This window comes from Muntiacus reevesi, chromosome X (genome assembly GCF_963930625.1).
Source record: "Muntiacus reevesi chromosome X, mMunRee1.1, whole genome shotgun sequence".
In the NCBI taxonomy this organism is placed as follows: domain Eukaryota; kingdom Metazoa; phylum Chordata; class Mammalia; order Artiodactyla; family Cervidae; genus Muntiacus; species Muntiacus reevesi.
The window spans coordinates 67,919,552-67,938,719 of record NC_089271.1 but is presented as its reverse complement, the minus strand read 5'-3'; the positions used below and the strand labels follow the sequence as shown (position 1 = coordinate 67,938,719).

The 19,168-nt window shown below is 38.1% G+C and overlaps 1 protein-coding gene and 1 pseudogene across 2 annotated transcripts in view; both read right to left on the bottom strand.

Annotated features, from left to right (window-relative positions):
• UPRT (uracil phosphoribosyltransferase homolog) overlaps positions 1-19,168 on the bottom strand; it is a 33,294-nt gene that overhangs the window by 9,703 nt on the left and 4,423 nt on the right. For both annotated transcript variants that reach the window (XM_065915269.1, XM_065915271.1), the window contains exon 2: positions 5,105-5,147. In XM_065915269.1, the coding sequence (XP_065771341.1) occupies positions 5,105-5,147 (43 nt within the window). The remainder of the gene's footprint in view (positions 1-5,104; positions 5,148-19,168) is intronic.
• Positions 999-2,203, bottom strand: LOC136154297 (zinc finger protein 322-like; annotated as a pseudogene).

Here is a 19,168-nt window from a genome sequence, read left to right as displayed (position 1 = left end):
CCATCAGGCCTACTCTGACCTGCCCTAGCTCTTCCCAGAACAAGTTTCTGGGTATCTAAACAAAACTGTTTGCGTGTCGACTCCATTAAAAGTCATCTCTACTACAGGGGTCAACTAACTATGAGAACAGTTCTTCTCATACCTGTTAAATGTACACAGTTCACAGTTAGACCTCTATAGAGGTCTACAAAATGCTCTCCAGAGTAGTTTCTTTGGGGCCCAATAAGAGAGATTTCCTGAAAGGATTTTTTTTTTTCTCCCCTAGACTTAGGGTTATTTATAGGGTCTTTCACTTATACAAGTTCCCTGGTGTACAAGAACTGATCATTGACAGAAGTTTTCTCATTCAGAGAATTCATAAGGTCCTTCACCAGATTTTCGTTTTTTTTGGGGGGGTTGCAAACCCAAGAAGGCTCTCCACTTAATGCTTTTGCCACATTCAAGGCAAATACACAAATTTTCACCTGTATGGCTTCTCTGATAGGTAATAAAGTCACAGTTATGTTAAGAGGCTTTTTTCACAACTGTTGGGGTTTCTTTCCAGTGGGGCTTTCTGACATCCAATGAGGCATGCATACTGTCTGAAGCACTGTTTCACAGGGCATTAAAAAGTATCATCCTCTGATCTGAATTCTCTTGGAATGAGAGGTGAGCATTGCTAGAGAGCTTTCTCACATTCAACGAACTTGTAAGTTTCCCACCTGTATAAATTCTCTTGTGGGTGATCAGACATGAGCTTGGGCTGAAGGTTTTCAAAAAACTCAGGAAATTTGTAAGGTTTCTCACTGGAGTGATTGATACGGTTCTGTAAAGACAGCTCTCTGGTCAAACCATTTCTCAAATTCCTATAACTGCAGATTTTCTGGTCCCCAATAAAGTCTGAGCTCTGAGGAAAATCTGAGATTTGCTTTGAGTTCTCCATCTTAAATTAGTTCTCTTACATTGTAAATATATCTTTTTCTGTTTGCTTGTTTATGGTATAATAACTTCTTGTCTGGTCAAGACATCTGTGAGGCTTCTGATACATGGGGAGGGCTGAGCTCAAGACCTTTCTCAGCCACATTACAGATACAGGGTTTTTCACTGATGTGGACTGTCTGATGTTGAAGAAGGGCTGAGCTCTGGTGAAAGCTTTTATCACACTGTATTTATAATGCAGCTCCTCTGTCTGAGTTCTCATTTTCTGTTGGGCAACTAAGTCCATGCCTAGGAGGAAGCCACTCTCACATGCAGACCACTGATGCAGTTTCTCTTCCATGTGAATTCTTTGATGCACAATAAGGTCTGAACTACAGCTGAAGCTCTTCTCATATTCAAGGCATTTAAAAGTGTGAGTGTGAGTTGCCTGGTGCCTGATGAAGTTGGCACTCTGAGTAAAACTTCTCATACATTCCAAGCATTTATATGGCTTCTCACCTGTGTGGACTCTCTGGTGTACAATAAGGTCTGATTTCTGGCCAAAGCATTTCTCACAGGCACCACACTTATAGGGCTTCTCCCCAGTATGTACTATTTTGTGAACAACGAAGGCTGACTGGTGTTGGTAACTTTTCTCACACTTATTACATTTGTAGGGTCTTTCACCAGTGTGAGTTCTCTGGTGGCTAATAAGATCAGATTTCCCACTAAAAGCTTTTTCACACTCCAGACACTTAAATGGTTTTTCACCCATGTGAGTTCTTCCGTGCCTTATGAGGTTTGTACTTCAGCTGAAGCATTTATCACACTCACTACACAGATACGGTTTCTCGCCTGTATGGCTTCGCTGGTGGACAAGCAGATCAGAGCTCTGACCAAAATTCTTGCTACAGATATCACATGTATAGAATTTTTTACCTGCATGCGTTCTCTGGTGTCCTGAAAGGGCTAAGTGGTGCCAAAAGCTCTTCTCACACTTACTACATTTATAAGGTTTCTCATAACTGTGGATCCTCTGATGTGAAATAAGATCTGAGCTTTGGATGAAGGTTTTCTCACACGTATCACATCTATAAGGTTTCTCCCCAGTGTGGGTTCTCTCACACATAATAAGAGCTAAGTTTTCACAAAAGTTTTGCTCACGTTCAAGGCACTGGTATATCTGATCATCTATTTGAGTAATCTCATGCACTTGAACAAAAATCATTTTACCCTTCTGAGGGCATACATGATATATTTTCCTTTTTTGAGTTCTCTGATTATATCTCTCTTCTGAAGTGTACATTTTCTATGGCTCTCTCCTAGGGAGTTTTCCATTGGTCTTCCTGACCCATCATTTTCTTCATAGTCATTTTCTTGATAAGAACTTGAAAGATACATCTGTTTTAAGCCTTTCAATCATGAGTAGTTCCTCTTTACAAGTTTCCAGCATTACATGCACTCATTCTTCATGTGGTATTTACAACCCATAACAAGAAAGACTCAAGACTGTCTTCCTTTTGGCTCCAAAAGGTCTCCAGTCCATAGTTACTAACAATACTCAATTCTTTCCTCTCCCCGGCTGCAGCTGGCGCTGCCCCTCCGCCTGGGAGGGCACTTCCGGTTACTCTCCGGACACTCGGGGTTTGGCTTTCCCAGCAGCCGCAGGGTCCGGACAGTAGACCTAAGGGCCCACCTTCGGGAAAAGAAGGAAAGCAAACCTGGGAGGCCAACGAGAGCCAGGAGCATCCTTCTTTGTGCGGCTCGGCGAGGGTAGCTGGGGCCAGGCCATCCAGTATGCGATTTAGGGCCAAGGCCAGCTAGCTTCCCGAGCCCTTTCAGCCTGGTTGGGAAGCAGCTAGTGCCGCTTTGCCTTGTTTAGTCCTTTGAAATAGTTAAGGTGGATGCTTTTTAACAAAGGCCCACCATGATGAGAAATAAAGCCTGAATTTCTTAGGAGGACATAAATGAGTGGATGGAACTGAACCAATTTACTGAGCTTGAAGTAGGATCCAGTTGAATATATTAGGACTTTAACTTAAAAAAAAAAAGGTTCCTAATGATCTTAATGTGTATAGAGCAAAGAATCCATCAGAACTACAAGGAATATCCTTGCAGTTATATAATATCCAAAACCCATCAGATAGTCCTATGAACATCCAGAGGTCACTACAAAAAGGCAGTGCTGAGTCTGTAGAGCACATTTTCTCCAATCAGTATTATATTACTGATTAAGAACAGCAGGGAGAAATGTCAAGCCCTATGCTCTGTTATCACAACAAAATACCCTGCTGCCATTAAAATGATAAATGTTAAATAGGCCGCACTGTGTCAATCTGGAGTACCAGAGGGTCCAGGAACCTCATGAATACTGTGTGTATGTGTGCACAGTCACCTCTAGCCACCACCATCTGTGGAGACTAATGTTTCTTATGAGCAAAGTACAAGGAAAGAAGAGGATCATTTTCTTTGAAGAGCCTTGTTTTCCTTCTAGTAATACTACTCTAAAAAATCTTACTACCTGCCCATCTCCTGCAACTTTGGGACAAGAATTAGTGTGTCCAAGCTTTACAGGAGAACATAAACCAGAAGAAGGGTTTAACCTATTCTCAAGAGTTAAAATTCAAAATCTGAGTGCCAGGAAAGCCAATCCTGACAAACTCAAGACAGAATTAATGTCAACTATAGTAGGACCCTTGTGCTAGAAGAGACAGTATACTAGAAATTCCCATCACCAGAAACCTCAACAGCTCCAGTCCCTACCACAACCACAACTGACCTTCCACACCCTCCACCCCCAACATCAGGACCTTCAAATCCAACTGCAGAGAACAGAGAGGTCCAAAATTACCATCCACTCAGGTGAATTTTGCCCCGGGTCCTTATTATCTCATTTGACTAAGATATAATGCCTGCCCTTTCAAGCAAGCATTTTATAATAACCATGATCTTAATTCCTATGTTCTATAGGAAAATGGCACAAGGAGAGCAAAAGAAAGAAAGAGAGAGAAATCATTTTCTATTAGTGAACACCAAGATCTCTGTTTTTCCCCACAGCAGCCACTGATACAACTATCTTGAACCCTTTGGTTTGATAAAAGCAAAAAGAATAACCTATCACTCCAATAATGTCAACTACATTTATCTTGATGCAATCCAAGGATTTTTACTGCCCCTGGAAGCTCAAATAGAAGTGGCCTTTGAACCAAGAATACTTAAAAGTCAAAAGTAGAATATGTACTGTCTACACTCTTTTGGAATAAAGATTTCCCTAGGAAAAATGTAAATGAAGAGTTTCATACCTCCCCCCATCATCATCACATTATCATCACATTCCCTTTAATAATCTGTCTTCTACTATCTGGTTATAACTATAAGCTTAATAAATCACTTTTCTTTCTTTCCCAGACTAAACAATGAGAACAGTATTTAGACTGTAAACCACACAAGATCAGGGACCATGTCTTTATGCTTTACCACCCAATCTCCTGCCACCTACAACACAGTCTGGCACAGTGTCTGACTCACATGAGTTCAATGTATATTTCATGAAGTGATGAATACTAGCAACCACAGCAGAACATGTGTCAACCTCATTCCAAGCACTAAACAAACTTAGATATACACACAAGAAGTAAACAGGGCTTACCTAAGACAGCCCAATTTGGCCTGAGATCCTCTCAGATGACACTAGCTAAACAGAATAGGGCTTGGTCAATCCTTAACAGGAATTCCCTAAGTGTAGACAGTATCCACATGTGAAGATACTACAGAAAATAAGAGGCAAAATAGATATCCATCCCCATGTAAACTGTAAGATAGCTATTAGCTTTTGTGCATTCTATGGACACCACAAGGGTAACTACTAGGTCTCTTTACATCTTTGGTTTCCTTTTAATTTACTTCACTTCACTGGCCTAAGAAGAGGTACTTAAGACTCAGGATCAAGTTACCAAGATCCTCTTGAAAAGTAATGGTACGTCAGAACTATAGACAGTGAGTTTGTAGACAATGATTTGAGGTGAATGGGACTGAGGCAGAATTTTAATGCAAAAGTAGAAACAACACTTGCAAAGTCTAGCAAGATGTTACTTGGTACCATCTCTCTCAACCCCAGAATGTTCTCAAACAAAAAGCCCTTGGGCTACTATGATTATAACACTAGGAACAACGATGAAATGAAAATTGAAAGCCTCCATCCACCTACCAAACGATCCGCAGAAAACATGAAGTCCCCTCTACTGGCTGTCCTAAAAAAAAAAAAAAAGTACAGGTTTTAGTCTAGATTAGAGATTTAAAGTGAAATATTACTTAACATATATACAGTAACAATGATATTAAAACCTATTACATGCTAACAGCTTACCTGTAATAGACTATTATTGAGACATGATATTTTTCACTAGGATACAGGAACCTAAATGGAATGACTTGATAAATATTATTGAAAATGCTCATCTGATTATCATTAGAGACAGAAATTGAAAAGATCATGTAGCCTCCCACTGAACTGCTTAAGTATATACTCTTCAACCAGAAGATGAACAAGTTCCCCCTGGAAAATGGCAGCATATCCAGAGCTCAAGTTAAGAAAAAAATTTTGCAGTAAGAAAACCAGGTTCTCCCCATTCTCATGCACCATTCACCCCAATCTAAAATCCTTATTACCAACATAAGTAACCGTCTGCTTTGCCTCTAATTCTTTTTGGAATGAGAACTGTACAAACAAGTTAATCCTCTATTTTGTTATTGCTTCCAAGAACACATTAGCTAATTAACAAGACCTTTTTCTCAAACTATTGATAAATTTTTCCATTTTTCAATCAAATAGCTTATTCCATAGATCTTTCTACCAATTTCCTGTACAATTCCTTCTGGTCAGTATTTTCAGATCCTGAGGTATCCAAGTAATAATAATCCAGGGTTGCATCTACCCACAAACTGTTAAACAGCCAAAAGGGAAATGTTATAAGGCTGACATTTTTTTCTTTTGTAAAAATCTATTATTGCTCCTCCTCCTCTCATGTAAGTTAAATGATCTGACTGATTTACAGTTTATATACTTAAAAATCCCCACCTGCCTGCCCATTGCATACCTAAAATATTTCCCAACATAGCATCAAAATGACATATGCGAGCCCATTTAGTATCAGTATACCCATTAATTACAACTCTTTTTCAAGCTGCATTTACTTTCTCTGACAGGAAAAAGCAATGAAATATCCCTTACACAAATGGCGTTAGGTTTCTTAGAGTAACCACAGTTCTTTCATTATTACAGATACTAACTCTCTAAAATATAGCAACAATATAGGTCTAGGTCTGTATTCTTTATATATAAATACTCCCTAAACTCAGAAAACTCTATCCACATGACTACACACAGAGAGCTCATTTAAAACAGTCTTGAGGGGCTCCCCTGGTCGCCCAGTGGTAAAGAACTGCCTGCCAGTGCAGGAGACACCAGTTCAATCCTTGATCCGGGAAGATCCCACATGCAGTGGAGCAACTAAGCCCATGTGCCACAACTATTGAGCCTGTGCTCCAGAGCCCAGCAGCCACAACTACTGGGCCAATGTGCCACAACTACTGAAGTGCACACACCCTAGAGCCCATGCTCCACAAGAGAAGCCACTATAATGAGAAACCCCCGCATGGCAGCTACAGAGTAGCCTCCACTCACTGCAACTAGAAAAAAGCCTATACAGCAACAAAGATCCAGCACAATCAAAATAAATAAATAAATAAAACAGGCTTTATGTATTGTGGTTTTCAAATAAAAATATACTATTACATCAGCACCTTTCATTTCTATAAGTCTTCACAACATGTTTGTCAAAGAAATAAAAGTCAGTGAACCACACACACACACAAAAAAAATACTGAAGACGACTACCCTGTTTGGTAGACCTACATAAACTTATGTAAGCAGCCAGAACACAATTTTTCAATAGGGTAGAAAAGTCTGGATTCTTTAAGAAAAGTCTTAAAAAAAATATCCAGTAATATATTTTGAGAACACACCTGAAATGTTTGTCTTTAATTTCTGATCAGTTACACAAAAATGTATTACAAAGAAAATTTATATTAGGTTAAATGATTGGAGTTGCTCAAATTCATTATTTTACTTTAGAATAAGACATTTTAACATATTCACACTCTCCTTAAAAATATCAGCTTCAGTTGACAACTTCTGCATGATAAACATTTCTCTACATTCCAAAAAAAGTACACAATGTGAGAACCTAATAAGAACCATCATCTCTTGATAGTTATTTGACTTCCAGTAAAACTCAAAGTCATCCCACTACAAACAGTAATTACTAACCTATACACTGCTGTTTTTGACAAATTTCAGACTCATTCCACTTACTTTGAATCAATCTAGAAATTAAAGTAAAGCTAGAATACAGCAAGTTGGTTGCATTTTAAACAAAACCCACAGTGGTCTTTAATATCCACATCTAAATCCTTTACATTATTAACACCAGAGTTTAATTAAGCAGATATTTCCTGTTAGATCAATCAAGTTGCACATAATCTCTAGACCCTTACTTTAGACCCAACACTGGACTAAATAAAGTATGTGTTAATAAAGATGTTTTAATGTAAACCAGATTCCAGGTCTTATTCACTCTATATACTTCATTTCAAATCATAACTCTATTCACCTCTGTCTCAAAACCATTCTTTAAAAATAATCTATCATACTGGAAACAAAGTTTTGAGGGATATTTTAATCATTTTGTATCTGATAACTTTCCCAAATAAAATCTAATACAAGATCATCACAAAACAACAAACACACTGACACACACCCCTGGATTATTGTATAATATATTCAAATACTTAAACAGTGATATTCAGACGCTCATAATTCAAAGTACAGAAATCTAATTAATGTTGAGTACCTTTTAAGTTGTGTGAACTCCAAACAGGATTAATAATGCAGACCTAACCATATCTGAGAAAAGTGTCAACTTATCTTGACACTTTGCCCAACAAATGTGCCACACATCTGTAGTAACAAAATGAAAAATGAAAGCCAAAGATACCATTAAAAAAAAAAAAAGATCTTCACAGCGAAACAACAAAAGAATGAGCATCAGGCCAGAAACCATATCCTCACTTCAATGTGGATTTGGTAAATCGGACTCTTACCTACTTGAGACAGTGTATAAAGCACTTAAAAGTTTCCAGAGAAGCTATAGCAATTGTATATAGTTTAAAACATGGACATCTCAAAGCAGACCCAAACCAAGATGAAATCAGGAGAAATCTCTGACCTTTCTTTCAAAATGGGCCAATAGGTATTTACTTACATCCACAACATATAGAACTATGAGAGGAATGCTATATAATATGAAAAAATTAAGACTTCAAGTAGAGATCTTCTCCTCTCTTCTTAGACCTCACTACTACTACTAACTACTTTGCTATTACTGCTACTACTACTACTACTATCACTACTACCACCACTAGAGGAATTCTCAAGTATTTTAGAAGACATCCTCTCCTGGGGCAATTACAACTTCAATTTCTACAGCAAAAACTGTCATTTGATCATTACCTGCTACTTATCTATTCAAAATAAACTTGAAAACCTCGCCTCTTTATAAGAAAAATCATTTTAATAACTGTACACAAACACCCAAACATACAAATTTATTTAGAAGGATTTTCTTAAATGGTCCAAAAGTAACAATAGGCAACAGTAATATACATATACTACTCCCTTTCCCACAGATCACCATTTATTAAAAGCTTCCTTGGAAATGAAAACACAACAACCCAAAACCTATGGGACACTGTAAAAGCAGTGCTAAGGGGAAGGTTCATAGCATTACAGGCTTACATCAAGAAACAAGAAAAAAGCCAAATAAATAACCTAACTCTACACCTAAAGCAATTAGAGAAGGAAGAAATGAAGAACCCCAGGGTTAGCAGAAGGAAAGAAATCTTAAAAATTAGGGCAGAAATAAATGCAAAAGAAACTAAAGAGACCATAGCAAAAATCAACAAAGCTAAAAGCTGGTTTTTTGAAAAAATAAACAAAATTGACAAACCATTAGCAAGACTCATTAAGAAACAAAGAGAGAAGAACCAAATTAACAAAATTAGAAATGAAAATGGAGAGATCACAACAGACAACACTGAAATACAAAGGATCATAAGAGACTACTACCAGCAGCTCTATGCCAATAAAATGGACAACTTGGAAGATATGGACAAATTCTTAGAAAAGTATAACTTTCCAAAACTGAACCAGGAAGAAATAGAAGATCTTAACAGAACCATCACAAGCAAGGAAATCGAAACTGTAATAAAAAATCTTCCAGCAAACAAAAGCCCAGGACCAGATGGCTTCACAGCTGAATTCTACCAAAAATTTAGATAAGAGTTAACACCTATCTTACTCAAACTCTTCCAGAAAATTGCAGATGAATGTAAACTTCCAAACTCATTCTATGAGGCCACCATCACCCTAATTCCAAAACCAGACAAAGATGCCATAAAAAAAGAAAACTACAGGCCAATATCACTGATGAACATAGATGCAAAAATCCTTAACAAAATTCTAGCAAACAGAATCCAACAACATATTAAAAAAATCATACACCATGACCAAGTGGGCTTTATCCCAGGAATGCAAGGATTCTTTAATATCCGCAAATCGATCAACGTAATACACCACATTAACAAATTGGAAGATAAAAACTATATGATTATCTCACTAGATGCAGAGAAAGCCTTTGACAAAATTCAACACTCATTTATGATTAAAACTCTCCAGAAAGCAGGAATAGAAGGAACATACCTCAACATAATAAAAGCTATATATGACAAACCCACAGCAAGCATCACCCTCAATGGTGAAAAATTGAAAGCATTTTCTCTGAAACCAGGAACAAGACAAGGATGCCCACTCTCACCACTACTATTCAACATAGTGTTGAAAGTTTTGGCCACAGCAATCAGAGCAGAAAAAGATGTAAAAGGAATCCAGATAGGAAAAGAAGAAGTGAAACTCTTGCTGTTTGCAGAAGACATGATCCTCTACATAGAAAACCCTAAAGACTCTTCCAGAAAATTACTAGAGCTAATCAATGAATATAGTAAAGTTGCAGGATATAAAATTAACACACAGAAAGCCCTTGCATTCCTGTATACTAACAATGAAAAAACAGAAAGAGAAATTAAGGAAACAATACCATTCACCATTGCAACAAAAAGAATAAAATACTTAGGAGTATATCTACCTAAAGAAACAAAAGACCTATACATAGAAAACTATAAAACACTGATGAAAGAAATCAAAGAGGACACAAACAGATGGAGAAACATACCGTGTTCATGGATTGGAAGAATCAATATTGTCAAAATGGCTATTCTACCCAAAGCAATCTATAGATTCAATGCAATCCCTATCAAGCTACCAACGGTATTTTTCACAGAACTAGAACAAATAATTTCACAATTTGTATGGAAATACAAAAAACCTCGAATAGCCAAAGTAATCTTGAGAAAGAAGAATGGAACTGGAGGAATCAACCTGCCTGACTTCAGACTCTACTACAAAGCCACAGTCATCAAGACAGTATGGTACTGGCACAAAGACAGAAATATAGATCAATGGAACAGAATAGAAAGCCCAGAGATAAATCCACGAACCTATGGACACCTTATCTTTGACAAAGGAGGCAAGGATATACAATGGAAAAAAGACAACCTCTTTAACAAGTGGTGCTGGGAAAACTGGTCAACCACTTGTAAAAGAATGAAACTAGAACACTTTCTAACACCGTACACAAAAATAAACTCAAAATGGATTAAAGATCTAAATGTAAGACCAGAAACTATAAAACTCCTAAAGGAGAACATAGGCAAAACATTCTCCGACATAAATCAAGCAAGATCTTCTATGACCCACCTCCCAGAATATTGGAAATAAAAGCAAAAATAAACAAATGGAACCTAATGAAACTTAAAAGCTTCTGCACTACAAAGGAAACTATAAGGTGAAAAGACAGCCCTCAGATTGGGAGAAAATAATAGCAAATGAAGAAACAGACAAAGGATTTATCTCAAAAATATACAAGCAACTCCTGAAGCTCAATTCCAGAAAAATAAACGACCCAATCAAAAAATGGGCCAAAGAACTAAACAGACATTTCTCCAAAGAAGACATACAGATGGCTAACAAACACATGAAAAGATGCTCAACATCACTCATTATCAGAGAAATGCAAATAAAAACCACAATGAGGTTCCATTACACGCCAGTCAGGATGGCTGCTATCCAAAAGTCTACAAGCAATAAATGCTGGAGAGGGTGTGGAGAAAAGGGAACCCTCTTATACTGTTGGTGGGAATGCAAACTAGTACAGCCACTATGGAAAACAGTGTGGAGATTTCTTAAAAAACTGGAAATAGAACTGCCATATGACCCAGCAATACCACTTCTGGGAATACACACTGAGGAAACCAGATCTGAAAGAGACACGTGCACCCCAATGTTCATGGCAGCACTGTTTATAATAGCCAGGACATGGAAGCAAGCTAGATGTCCATCAGCAGAGGAATGGATAAGGAAGCTGTGGTACATATACATCATGGAATATTACTCAGTCGTTAAAAAGAATGCATTTGAATCAGTTCTAATGAGATGGATGAAACTGGAGCCCATTATACAGAGTGAAGTAAGCCAGAAAGATAAAGAACATTACAGTATACTAACACATGTATATGGAATTTAGAAAGATGGTAACGATAACCCTACATGCAAAACAGAAAAAGAGACACAGAAGTACAGAACAGACTTTTGAACTCTGTAGGAGAAGGTGAGGGTGGGATGTTTCGAAAGAACAGCATGTATATTATCTATGGTGAAACAGATCACCAGTCCAGGTGGGATGCATGAGTCAAGTGCTCGGGCCTGGTGCACTGGGAAGACCCTGAGGAATCAGATGGAGAGGGAGGTGGGAGGGGGGATCGGGATGGGGAATACGTGTAACTCTATGGCTGATTCATATCAATGTATGACAAAACCCACTGAAAAATAAAAAAAAAAAATAAAAATAAATAAAATGTAAAAAAAAATAAAAGCTTCCTTGTGCTAAGCATTAAGCATTTTTGATGCATTATCTGATCTAATCCTCACATGATCTTAACAAGTAGAGTCTGCTATTATCAATACCACTTTTTTAGTAATGAAAGTAGAGAGGCTTACAGAAGTGAAGAATTCCAAAGTTCTTCCCAGCCTGAAGCTAAGTCCCTGAATAAAGCTATTATCTATATTTTGCTATAATAAGGGAATGTTTACTAAAAAGTAACCAGTTTTTAGGTATATTTTAATGATATTTATCTCCCTGTGAATCAGACGGGCATTTACATACAAGGCAAATAATGAAGTAAAGATTATGGCAGCCAAATCATTAAAATGTTCCTTTTTAAGATGGAGAAGCTACTATTATAATGTGGCTTGTAAAGAGTTTATTGTTGTTGTTGTTCACTCACTCAGTCATGTCCAACTCTTCACAACCCCACGAACTGTAGCACAACAGGCTTCCCTGCCCTTCACCATCTCCCGGAGCTTGGTCAAACTCATATCCATTGAATCAGAGATGCCATCCAACCATCTCATCCTCTGTCATCCCCTTCTCCTGCCTTCAATCTGCCGCAGCATCAGGGTCTTTTCTAGATGGTTCTTTGCATCAGGTGGCCAAAGTATTGGTTTCACTTTCAGCATCAGTCCTTCTAATGAATATTCAGGACTGATTTCCTTTAGGATTGAGTGGTTTGATCTACTTACAGTCCAAGGGACTCTCAAGAGTATTCAACAACACAGTTCAAAAGCATCAATTCTTCAGCACTCAGCCTTCTTTATAGTCCAACTCTCACATCCATACATGACTACTGGAAAACCATAGCTTTAACCAGACAGACCTTTGTCAGCAAAGTAATGCCTGCATTTTAATATGCTGTCCAGCTTAGTCATAGCTTTTCTTCCAAGCAGTATGAGTCTTTTAATGTCATGGCAGCAGTCACCATCTGCAGTGATTTTGGAGACCCCTCCCCAAGAAAATAAAGCCTGTCACTGTTTCCATTGTTTCCCCATCTACTTGCCATGAAGTGATGGGACCGGATGCCATGATCTTTGTTTTCTGAAAGTTGAGTTTTAAGCCAGCCAGCTTTTTCACTCTCCTCTTTCACTCTCATCAAGGGGCTCTTTATTTCTTCTTCACTTTCTGCTGTAAGTGTGGTGCCATCTGCATATGAGGTTTTTGATACTTCTCCTGGCAATCTTGATTTCAGCTTGTGCTTCATCCAGCCTGGCATTTCACATGATGTACTCTGCATGTAAGTTAAATAAGCGGGGTGACAATATACAGCCTTGACATACTCCTTTCCCAATTTGGAACCAGTCCATTGTTCCATGTCCGGTTCTAACTGTTGCTTCTTGACCTGCATACAGGTTTTGCAGGAGGCAGGTAAGGTCCCATCTCTTTAAGAATTTTCCAGTTTGCTGTGATCCACAAAGTCAAAGGCTTTAGCGCAGTCAGTGAGGCAGAAGTAGATGTTTTTCTGGAATTCTCTTGCTTTTTCTATGATCTAACAGATGGCAGTTTGACCTCTAGTTGCCCTGCCTTTTCTAAATCCAGATTGAACATCTGGAAGTTCTCAATTCATGTATTGTTGAAGCCTGGCTTGGAGAATTTTGAGCATTAATTTGCTAGCACGTGAAATGAGTGCAATTTTGTGGTAATTTGAACACTTTTTGGCATTGCCCTTCTTCATGAGTATAAAGGGTATATAATTAAGGTTAATATAAGAATACACCCTTTTAAAATGATTAAATTAAAATGTGACTCATAACTTAAAAGAATTTAATTTAAATCAAACCCCATAAATTCAAAAAAAGATTTAAAATAAGTAAAAAAAAATAAATAAATCAAATCCTAGCAGTACTGAATTAGGTAATATTTTTGAAAATGAGGATTATACACAAGGATTGTCTTTAGCATTTGCTGTGGGAGAAGTTAAGTCTGGGCATAAAGTTGCCACATTTAGCAAATAAAAATACAGGACACCCAGCTAAATTTGTATTTCAGAAGTGTGTCACATACAATGTTTAGGGTATATTTATACTAAGAAAAGTAGTCACTATTTATCTTAACTCAACTTTAACTGAGAGTCCTGTATTTACTGAGCAACCTAAGCTAAGGAGGAAGAACTAATTCGGAGTCAATTTTAGCCCTAATATGATCTTGTTTGTTTTTGCTTAAGCAACAGGTTAAAGGGAAGTAAAAATAGTTTTTCTGGCAGGTTTAAACCAAAGGAATATTTCACTAAGTGTTAATGTTTAGTGGAAGATCCAAAAAACATAAGCTCTACTTTCATGGTGGTTGTGGTAGTTTAGTCACCAAGTCACGTCCCACTCTTGCAATCCCATGGACTATAACCTGCTAGGCTCCTCTCTCCATGGGGATTTTCCAGGCAAGAATACTGGAGTGGGCTGCCATGCCCTCTTCCAGGGGATCTTCCCAACCCAGGAATCAAACCTGCGTCTCCTACACTGCAGGTGAATTCTTTACCACTGAGCCACCAGGAATAGCAAGTTCTACTACCATAGCTATTTTGTTATGTCATCATTACAAAAAGAATAGCTCCAATGTTTGTCATGGTACGCAGATGATTTAGAAATTATTTTCCTCCTCCTCCCTTCCCCCTCAAAAAAACAAAACCCCAGTCTTGGAGCAAACCTAATCTGACGTGAAAAACAAAAACAAACAAAAACAAAAAATAGTTTTTAGAGTGCTACCTGCCAAGTATAAGTCAGCAGGGTCACAACTCTTTAGCACCTTAAGAATCTCATAAAATAGTGGCATTAATTATTTATTAATTAAACCTCAAGGCAGAGTTCAAAGTAAACATTTGAGATCAGGTAGAAAAAGAAGTTGTTCAGTCGCTCAGTTGTGTCCAACTCTTTGTGGCACCATGAACTGCAGCACGTTAGGCTTCCCTGTCCTTCACTATTTCCCAGAGCTTGCGCAAACTCATGTCCATTGAGTTGGTGATGCCATCCAACCATCTCAGCCTCTGTCGTCCCCTTCTCCTCCTGCCTTCTATCTTTCCCAGCATCAGAGTCTTTTCCAGCATTGGAAAATACAACAGAGACATGTATAAAGAAGCAACACTCTCACTCCTGGCCTTAAGCCAGTTAGAAAATTCACACAGAAAACCAAAATCATGTCCATGATTTAAATAACTTGTAGGTCACAGAGTTTTCTGTGATTGATTTTTGGTTTTGTACAAGCTGAAGGGGTTCTGAGATTTCTTCAGTCTCAGGGTGATGCCAGGCCAGGCTCTCTAGGGTGGCTCTGTGCAATTTAGAATCCCTGGTTCAGCCTATACCCCACAACCAAAACCAGCCAAATCACAATGCTAGGGAGAATAACCATTCTTCCATGGTCAGTGGCCCAGAATGATTACAGCACAAGCACCTATGGTATCTGAAAAGCTACAAGTGCTCAGATTCCACCCAACTACTATTCAACTCCAAGGATGGGTTCCAAAAAAAAAAAAAAAAAAAAGACTCCTCAAGCAATTCAAATGAACAGCTTTGGTTAAGAACATTACCAAGACAAATGACTCAAATCACATCAAGCTGCATTCATATTATGGCTGCACAGGATGTTCATCCATCCTGAGGTTAACTGTCTTCCCATCAGGTGACTAAAAAAATCCACAAGGCTGAATGCATTCCTTCTTTAGTGCTATTTCATGGACTAAAATAAGATTGTTCAACTTTCATTCAAGCTGCCTGCTGCCATGGCAAAATCCCTTTGAGGGCAAATATACAGGAAACATGCAATAGTTCATGAAACAGCTTTACTTTAATGTTTCAGGAGACAAAAGAAAACCAACAACAGCAATAATGGTGGTGGTGGTGGTGATCTTTTAAATACATTGCACTGCCTCATATATGAAGTCATGAATTATGTTCAAGCAAACTGTGCATTACACTCAGATTTTGCTGCTTTTACTATATAAAGGAGGCAGAAAAGGAAGGATGTGTGGTTTAAATCCATTGCAACAACAAAAACTGTAAATGAAGCAGTTGTTTCTGAGTTCACCAGCGACATCTGTGTGACTTGAGCAAATTACCTGATCATTTGATATTTAGATTACTGGATACTCAGAAAACCATTTCTTTGAAATTCAATAATACAACCAACATATTATGGTGCAAATATTGCGCAGTTCAAAAAACTAAACACATTTAAAATCAGCACAATGTTCTCAATCTTGCCTGCTTTATGTATTTACAACATGCAGTCCTCTTACTCAACTCCATTTCTCCATGCCAAAATCAATTTAGAAAGCAATTCCTTCACTAAATAGATACTAAGGACCAGGAACAATAAAAGGAATAACAAGTACTCCAATGGCTTCTATCATGAGACAGTTCTATAGTGCACATACATAATGTCACATCAAAATAGAGGAAAGTGTAAGGGTCCAAGGAAGACAGACTGTGATAGGTACGATAAATATACCCATGTAAATACAGCTGCTTTAACCACCAGCACTCTACATCAGTCCCCCAAAGGGGATGAAACAACAGGCCCTGTTTGTGTGAGAGGATAAAAATTTTTGAAGATAAAGGAACAGAGGCCTGTATTAACAAACAAATTTGAGTAACAAAAACAAAACTGTCTCCATCCTAAATAACTAAGCATTGATCCAGTTCAGTTCAGATGCTCAGTCATGTCCAACTCTTTACGACCCCATGGATTGCAGCATGACGGGCTTCCATGTCAATTATTTATCAAAATTAGCATCAATTAGTTATCAAAAATTGTAGTGAGTTTTTCTATTCTGCATCATAGCAGGATAAAAATTATCTAGACTCTCTCCATGTTTTTTTTTTAAATAAAGATGTGAGTTCTGTATTTTGGAGATTAATCCCTTGTTGATTACTTTATTGAGAATATTTTCTCCCATTCTGGGGGTTGTCTTTCATTTTGTTTACAGTTACCTTTGCTATACAAAAGGGTTTTTTTTGTAATTTATTTTTTTAATTGAAGGATAATTGCTTTACAGAATTTTGTTGGTTTCCACCAAACATCAACATGAATCAGCCATATGTCCCACCTCTTGGACCTCCCTCCCATCTCCCCCCTCATCCCACCCTCTAGGTTGTTACAGAGCCCTTGTTTGAGTTTCCTGAGTCATACAGCAAATTCCCATTGGCTATCTATTTTACATATGGTAATATAAGTTTCCATGATACTTTCTCTATACATCCCACCCTCTCCTTCCTCCCCCTGCCTCCATGTTCATAAGTCTGTTCTCTATGTGTCTCCATCACTGGCCTGCAAATAATTTCATCAGTACCAAGACCTAAATATAAGACCAGAAACTATGAAACTCTTAGAGGAAAACACTGGCAGAACACTCAATGACATAAATCAAAGCAAGATCTTCTAGGACCCACCACCTAGAGTAATGGAAATGAAAACAAAACTAAATAATTGGGACCTAATTAAACTTAAAAGCTTTTGCACAGCAAAGGAAACTGCAAACAAGGTGAAAAGACAACCCTCAGAATGGGAGAAAATAACAGCAAATGAAACAACTGTTAAAAGATTAATTTCCAAAATATACAAGCAGTTCATACAAGTCAATAACAAAAAAACAAACAACCCAATCAAAAAGTGGGGAAAAGACCTTAACAGACATTTCTCCAAAGACACACAGATGGCTAACAAACACATGAGAAGATGCTCACCATCACTCATTATTAGAGAAATGCTAATCAAACCTTCAATGAGCTATCACCTGATACAGGTCAGAATGGCCATTATCAAAAAGTCTACAAACAGCAAATCCTGGAGAAGGTGTGGAGAAAATGGAACTCTCTTGCACTGTTGGTGGGAATGTAAATTGATACAGCCACCATGGAAGAAGATACGGAGATTCCTTAAAAAAAAAAAAAAACTAGGAAAAAACCACTATTAGTTCAATCGCTCAGTCGTGTCCCACTCTTTGTGACCCCATGGACTGCAGCACGCCAGGCCTCCCCATTCACCACCAACTCCTGGAGTTTACTCAAATTCACGTCCATTGAGTCGGTGATGCCATCCAACCATCTCATTCTCTGTCGTCCCTTTCTCCCACCTTCAATCTTTCCCACCATCAGGGTCTTTTCAAATGAGTCAGCTCTTCACATCAGGTGGCCAAAGTATTGGAGTTTCAGCTTCAGTCCTTCCAATGAATATTCAGGACTGATTTCCTTTAGGATGAACTGGTTGGATCTCCTTGTAGTGCAAGGGACTCTCAAGAGTCTTCTCCAACATCACAGTTCAAAAGCATCAATTCTTCCACACTCAACTTTCTTTATAATCCAACTCTCACATTCATACATGACTACTGGGAAAACCATAGCCTTAACTAGATGAACCTTTGTTGGCAAAGTAATGACTGCTTTTTAATATGCTGTCTAGGTTGGTCATAACCTTCCTTCCAAGGAGCAAGCATCTTTTAATTTCATGGCTGCAGTCACCATCTGCAGTGATATTGGAGCTCAAAAAAATAAAGTCTGACACTGCTTCCACTGTTTCTCCATCTATTTGCCATGAAGTGATGGGACCAGATGCCATGATCTTTGTTTTCTGAATGTTGAGCTTTAAGCCAACTTTTTCACTCTCCTCTTTCACTTTCATCAAGAGGCTCTTTAGTTCCTCTTCACTTTCTGCTATAAAAGTGGTGTCATCTGCATATCTAAGGTTATTGATATTTCTCCCAGCAATCTTGATTCCAGCTTGTGCTTCATCCAGCCCAGCATTTCAAGTGTGATGTACTCTGCATATAAGTTAAATAAGCTGGGTGACAATGTACAGCCTTGACATACTCTTTTTCCTATTCGGAACCAGTCTGTTGTTCCATGTCCAGTTCTAACTGTTGCTTCCTGACCTGCATACAGATTTTTCAAGAGGTGGGCCAGATGGTCTGATATTCCCATCTCTTTTGGAATTTTCACAGTTTATTGTGATCCACACAGTCAAAGGCTTTGGCACAGTCAATAAAGCAGAAATAGATGTTTTTCTGGAACTCTCCTGTTTTTTTGATGATCCAGCGGATGTTGGGAATTTGATCTCTGGTTCCTCTGCCTTTTCAAAAACCAGCTTGAACATCTGGAAGTTCACGGTTCACGCATTGTTGAAACCTGGCTTGGAGAATTTTGAACATTACTTTACTAGCATGT